Raw genomic sequence first — 7447 nt, forward strand, 5'->3', positions numbered from 1 at the left:
TTTTTAATACAAAAAACGTCAACCTTCAAATAATCATGTACAGTTATGCACTCAATACTTGGTCGGGAATCCTTTGGCAGAAATGACTGCTTCAATGCGGCGTGGCATGGAGGCAATCAGCCTGTGGCACTGCTGAGGTCTTATGGAGGCCCAGGATGCTTCGATAGCGACCTTTAGCTCATCCAGAGTGTTGGGTCTTGAGTCTCTCAACGTTCTCTTCACAATATCCCACAGATTCTCTATGGGGTTCAGGTCAGGAGAGTTGGCAGGCCAATTGAGCACAGTGAAACCATGGTCAGTAAACCATTTACCAGTGGTTTTGGCACTGTGAGCAGGTGCCAGGTCGTGCTGAAAAACGAAATCTTCATCTCCATAAAGCTTTTCAGCAGATGGAAGCATGAAGTGCTCCAAAATCTCCTGATAGCTAGCTGCATTGACCCTGCCCTTGATAAAACACAGTGGACCAACACCAGCAGCTGACACGGCACCCCAGACCATCACTGACTGTGGGTACTTGACACTGGACTTCTGGCATTTTGGCATTTCCTTCTCCCCAGTCTTCCTCCAGACTCTGGCACCTTGATTTCCGAATGACATGCAGAATTTGCTTTCATCCGAAAAAAGTACTTTGGACCACTGAGCAACAGTCCAGTGCTGCTTCTCTGTAGCCCAGGTCAGGCGCTTCTGCCGCTGTTTCTGGTTCAAAAGTGGCTTGACCTGGGAATGCGGCACCTGTAGCCCATTTCCTGCACACGCCTGTGCACGGTGGCTCTGGATGTTTCTACTCCAGACTCAGTCCACTGCTTCCGCAGGTCCCCCAAGGTCTGGAATCGGCCCTTCTCCACAATCTTCCTCAGGGTCCGGTCACCTCTTCTCGTTGTGCAGCGTTTTCTGCCACACTTTTTCCTTCCCACAGACTTCCCACAGAGGTGCCTTGATACAGCACTCTGGGAACAGCCTATTCATTCAGAAATGTCTTTCTGTGTCTTACCCTCTTGCTTGAGGGTGTCAATAGTGGCCTTCTGGACAGCAGTCAGGTCGACAGTCTTACCCATGATTGGGGTTTTGAGTGATGAACCAGGCTGGGAGTTTTAAAGGCCTCAGGAATCTTTTGCAGGTGTTTAGAGTTAACTCGTTGATTCAGATGATTAGGTTCATAGATCGTTTAGAGACCCTTTTAATGATATGCTAATTTTGTGAGATAGGAATTTTGGGTTTTCATGAGCTGTATGCCAAAATAATCCGTATTAAGACAATAAAAGACCTGAAATATTTCAGTTAGTGTGCAATGAATCTAAAATATATGAATGTTAAATTTTCATCATGACATTATGGAAAATAATGAACTTTATCACAATATGCTAATATTTTGAGAAGGACCTGTATGTGGGTGAAATCTGTGCACAGGATAAAAAACAAGAGAAAAGTTCCTGACCTAATGTAGTTTTAATTGAAGGTTTGGGTTGAGAATTAGGACATTAAAGCAAAGAGTTTAAGAACCGGAAAAGGACTGAGAGTGCAGAACTTGAGAACAGAGGGGTCCAAGAATGGTGCCTGCACCTGGATACAGATTTAGCTTAAGCTACTATAGATCACTGTAGAAAAAAAAGAGGTAATTCTGAAAGAGTTGTTTGCTTATTCTTTGTTAATAAATTTGTTGACAATAAAGAAATACCAGGGAAAGAGCCCCTAGAACAGTCTACACCATGACTGTGGTATTAAAGTTGTCATAGCAATCCTGCCACTAAAAAAACAGAAACAGATTTAGCTCAAATAAAACACTGGAAACACTCGTTCTGATCTAATCTGAAAAATATTATGGATAGGTATGCAGAGTGCCAAATATTAGTATTTGTTGTGAATCACAGACCATACTGTTTCATATGTAAATCTTATGTTATTTACAGAATATCCAAAGTACCATTCTCTTCGAGTCTTTTAGCTGGTATCCGTCAGCTCCATGGTTATTTTCCTACCAGTTCATGAGAGTTCATTAGCCTGGAGTGAAAATCCAAATGCTGTTCTCCAAGTTGCCAACATATGCAGCTAGTTCAAGTTGGTATCCTCTCAGCCGTCATCGTGGACAGGGTACTGCCTCACCAGGAAAGGTCTATGAGGAGGAATCTCGTTTTTGTAGTCATTGGCATAGATAACCACTTTGCTCATGTCGTCAGCTCTGCTCATAGGGCTGTAATCCATGGAGACCCCAGAGTCTGCAACAGCCATGTAGGTGTAGCCAGGATCTTTGGCTATCCAGGCATGGTTTGGAAACTCAAAGCTTGATTGAGACGAAAGGTTCCCAGAACCAGAGCTTTGCTGCACAGACCCCAGGTCAGAGTGAGACTCACTCATGGGAGTCTTTCTGGAGGCAAAAAGCACCCCGAGGGGTAAGGCTTCCTCGAGGGAGTCCTCCATGTGTCTTTCTTCAATACGTCTGTTGCCACTGAGGGTTATGTAGGTGTCTTGAGATTCCAGAAGAGAACTATGGGAGCTGGGAACAGGGTGCTGTTGGACTTCACGTAGACGATCCAACAGCCAGTGGTCATGGTGATGTGTTCTCCAGCCATTTGTTTGAACAGAATCAACCCTGTCCACTGACTCTCTGTCAAGAAGACCTTTCTTCAAAACCATGTCCTCATTTATGACAAGGGTCAAAGCTTTAGAGGCCTTTGTTGGAAGAGGAGGGGAGGACAGGGGTGGGCAAAGGTTGAGTTCTGAGAGTGCTTCCAGTGGACAAGGGCATTCTTCAGAGACAATAAAAGGGGAAGTCAGCCATATGCTTCCACTGGTCTGTCCTAACCACTCCTATGCAGAAACACAAAAAATGATGAGAGAATGGTCCTGAAACACCAAACCCCCCTCCCCCTCCAATAATTTCAGGGTTTTTCCTACCTGGAAGTCCCCCCCATAAACTGTGAAAAGACCTTGGAATTTGCTGTCAGGAGTTGGAATAACTGGCCAAAGTTTCTTGATAAGAAACCTAAAAACAAAGAGAAACAAACTGAATGTAGTATTCCTAAATCTTCCATTTGATAGTTTTGAGATGTTTAAAAGAAGGTACATGATGATGTGGCTACAAAATAAGCCATATGTTGTGTGTTCCTAGTGTACTGACCTGTGATGGGACAGGAGCATAGCAAGACAAAGCAGAACGAGGATGAAGGACACGATGAAAGTCAGGGACACTAAGTGGGTCAAGTTCTGTAGGGTACAAAGCAAGCTCAGGTTGATTTAGATCAATTGTGTCCACATTTTTTCTCATGTGGGCCAAAATCATCAAGTCGAAAGTACTTGTGGGCCACAAAACAAATTAGTATTATTAATACATGTGTAGAACATCCACCTGCAGGCAAAGTTTCAATGAACATGGGGTCACTCCAGGCGCTCCAGTAGCCATAGTAGGTGATGCCATCCAGGTTCACACGGACTTGAACCTTGTACTTTGTACCAGCCTCAAGGCCTGTCAGAATCATCTCGGAGCAGGCTTGTATCGCCTCCACCTGCAATAAAGATAATTTTTCTCCTCAGCATGAAGCTGAAGGCATGCAATGCAAGTTCTTCAATGTTACTTATGCTGGCAAGGTCACAAACTGTCATACCTGCCCGACAGGACTGTCTGCCAGAGCATAGAGAACCTCATAGATCATGCTGTCATCCATGTACTTCAGAGAAGGCGGCACCCAGCTCACATTCAGCTGCCCCTGATGGCCCGTGGTGCTCACTGTCACATTCTTAGGAGGATCGAGCAGAACTGTCAGACAAAGATGAGGGTACTCAAATTCAATGGTTTTTTTCAAAAAGACAGAGGAACTGTGATTCACCCAACAAACCTTTGCCACCTGAAATCCAATTATAGAACGTTTAGACTGTTTTGTTGCATATAAAATGCTTTACAAAAGTTTCTCTGCCACCCAAAATCTGAAAAGTGTGCTGTGCATTTGTATTTAGTTCCCGTGAGTCAGTACTCAGAAGAATCACATTTTGATGCAGTTATAGCTGAAGATGTTTGGGGATATGTCTCCACCAGCTTTGCACGTCTAGAAATTAAAATTTGTGCCTACTATTATTAGCAAAATCGCTCAGTCAGATTTGATGGAGTGTTAATCAGTTTTACAGTTGCAACACAGCTTATGTATTGAATTTACAGCAAGTCTGGATTTTGATTGGTCTATCTGATCATGTGTTAATGTAAACCATTCCATTGCAGCTCTAGCTGCATGTTTAGGGCTGTTGTCCTGCTGGGAGGTGGATATCTGTCCTAGTCTCAAGTCTTTTGCAGCATCTAACAGTTTTTCCTCCAGAATCCTGAATTTAGCTCCATGCATATTGCAATCAATTGTGACCAGATTCTTTGCCCGTCTTAAAGAAAAGCAATGCCACAGCATAATGCTGCCAGCACCGTGCGTATCAATCGGGATGGCGTGTTCAGGGTGATAACTATGTTTGTTTGGTAATATTTAAAGGGAATTGGTTGCACTGGATTTTATTTTAGAATATTAGAGTAAATGGGTTAAATACAAATCCACTCCACACCTTGTAGATATGAATTAATTATATTTTTTTATTATATATCCTTTGCCCCTTGACTTCAGACTTAAGAGTTATTTTGTGTTGGTCTAACACATGTAATAATAATCCCTATTATTATATACCAGGAGTTTGAGGCACTGCAGTGGAATGTGAAGACAGGTTCACAAGCCGCAGTAACATCACTTACACAGAAGCTCAATGAGAAGACTGCGATTGTGGATCTGCATCCCTTCCCGATGAACTTGGACGTCCAGTTGGACAAACATCTGTACCCGGGTCAAACGGCAGATGAAGAGCCTTTTACCACCTGCTGCAGGCAGGACTTCCAGCGGGCACATGCTGCTGTTCTCATTTCTGCTCAGAACAGAGAAGATGTGACACAACATTGTGGGTCCAGAACGAAGATGCTGGATAGTAGCCTACTTTTACTGTGGGATGTTTTTCACTGTGTCCTATAAGAAGCTGACTTACTGGTAGGCATATGTAAAGGAGTACTGATCCACAGAACCAGCCCTCTCCTCATTGTCCTCCCAGAAGCACACAAAGTCCTTCTTGCTCTCTGCAAAGCATTTAGGGTTCTTTGGTTCCTCTTTTAGAAGCATGGAAGCTATACAGACAAAATGAGGATGGGAACAAGTGTGAGAACATCATGCTGGACACCAACATGATCAGGCTCAAGGCGGTTAAATGCTACAACACCAACACAACTTTCTCCTTGGGTGTTTTTGTACAATTTCTCTGTTTCTCCCATACATATCCCCGGGTTTATAATCATCTCACACACCCTGCCCAGCCACAGTTACTTAAATGAAGCTGATCCTACCTTTCCTCCTGAAATCCTGCGCGTCTTGAACGATTCCAGCAGCTCCTGCGGCGCAGAACATCAGGGAAAGTGCCACCAGTCGTACGAGTTAATCACATGTCATCCTTTTGTCCTGTCTGTGCACCGAAAGACTCGGACTCTCTGCTGTCCTCCTGCATCCCTGGACAACCAACTGTCAGAAGCAGGCGCGCTGCAGCCAGAAGCGTGGCTTGTTTTTTTTTTTCTTGCTTTTCTTTTGCTTCAGATATGACTGCGATAGCGCAACGCTGTTAGGCGCCTGCTTGACCGCGATAAGATGTGGCGTTGAGCTGTTTACCTTCTACAGTCAGAGGAGAGGAGGTGGGGCGAAAAACAAACCATAAGATAACTGTTTTATTCAGTTTTCGGGGGGTTTTTTTAGGGTGAGAAGCAGGCTCTCATTTATGTTTACGAGCCTGTGGCTGAGATCCAAAGTGCGCGTAAAAATGCACCGAGCAGATGGACGGGTAGATACAGCGGTCTGCAACCGCGGAGAAGTTAGTTTGAAGTTGGATATTGGATATTCATGCTCCGCGGAGTTAGCGGCATCTAGCTCACGGTTGATCCGATTCAGGCACTCAGATTTCGGCTAGCTGCTCTCTCTGACGCGCGGTGGTTCACTTATAGGGACAGTCAATAAGTTTCCGAACCAAACAATCGTGGAAAATAAAAATAAATAAATTCCTTGTCTTGTGACCAATTGAGACAAAAACAATGGTAAATCATGCTACTAGATTACATCAATGAGGCACACTCATTTTTATTTCATTTTAAGCCTTTTTAAATTTTTAAGGAATGTTTTTAGTCCAAAATTAGCATTTTTCTTCAATAGCTTCCAGATCATGTGACCTACTGACACAGAATCTATCTGAAATTGTTCTACTAGTCTGGATAGATGAGACACACCCTTTTTTAAAAATCTGATTTTAATGCATTTTCTATTTTTTTTATAAATTTCTTTCATCACAAATCATGATTTTTTTCAATAGCTTTTAGGTCACATGACCCAATGATACAAAACTAATGTGAAATCATTCTACTAGACAGAATAGGTGAGACACACTTCTTTTTTAAGAATTTTTGTAATCACAATTGATCATTTTGATTAAACATAGGATTATAATACATTCTGTGATCAGTTGCAAGGTAATTCTCAAAGCTTACAAGCTACAGCCAAATGTAAAACATTCATTTTAGCAGATCAAACTTGCTTTTTTGAAACTGTCCAGCTTTACTGTATATGTCTTCAATGCATGAACCAGTTTCTTGGTATATATTCCCTCCTTATAATTGGGGTGAAATCCGGGGCAGCCAGAGCCTATGTTGACTCTGGAGGAGCAGCAGAGATTCAGAGGTTTGTCTATAAATTCGCTGATACTGCAACTAGTCCTGCACTTCACAGTTAAAGATTGGCAAGAAGAAGCCTAACAAATTCCCGTTTGTAGTTTGCCACAAGCCAAGATACAACGAAGACGGTGGAAGATGGTGCTCTGATCAGATGAGGCCATCTTTGAAATTTTGTTGGGCTTTCATGCTCTATGTGTGGAAGAAAACTAACCCTGCATCATCCTAAACAAAACATGGGATTGGCACCATCATGCCATGGGGATGGTTTCCTTTCATATGGATAAGGGAGTTGATTAGACTTGATGGAAAGAAGAAGCTGCAATAGACTTGAGAGTGAAGAGCAGGCTCACCTTTCAGCAGCATAACAACTCTGGGCATACAGCCGGAGCTACAATAGAAATACTCTTTTTATTAAAACTGTTGCTTCATTTATCCAAGTCTGTTTTTTTTTTGTAAAAGTTGGCCGATGTTTATACAAATAAAAATTAAAAGCAAGGGAGATGAAATGTTCTATTACAAGAAGATGTTAATTAGTTACCTCACCCTAAAAATGTATTTATCCTTCATCCTTATTAACCTGAGTTGGTGGGACAAATTTGTACCATGAGTTTGAAGTCCACACACAATTATTCCAAGGTGCACAAATGGGGACACGTTGCTCAACTCTGGCTTAAATAAAAACATCCAAATCCTGAACTAAATCCACAGCTGATAGAAACATACCTGAAA

General features: G+C 42.6%; 1 protein-coding gene across 1 annotated transcript; it reads right to left on the reverse strand.

The window, feature by feature from the left end:
- Positions 1-1272: 1272 nt before the first annotated feature.
- Positions 1273-5735, reverse strand: LOC124864520 (erythropoietin receptor-like). Its single transcript, XM_047359327.1, is given in 9 exon segments — positions 1273-2805; positions 2893-2980; positions 3116-3187; positions 3189-3201; positions 3344-3500; positions 3600-3751; positions 4718-4884; positions 5002-5137; positions 5354-5735. Coding segments are annotated over 9 exon segments (1584 nt in total). The 5' UTR covers positions 5415-5735; the 3' UTR covers positions 1273-2067.
- Positions 5736-7447: the final 1712 nt, after the last annotated feature.

The sequence above is a fragment of the Girardinichthys multiradiatus genome, chromosome Y (genome assembly GCF_021462225.1).
Source record: "Girardinichthys multiradiatus isolate DD_20200921_A chromosome Y, DD_fGirMul_XY1, whole genome shotgun sequence".
Taxonomy (NCBI): Eukaryota; Metazoa; Chordata; class Actinopteri; order Cyprinodontiformes; family Goodeidae; genus Girardinichthys; species Girardinichthys multiradiatus.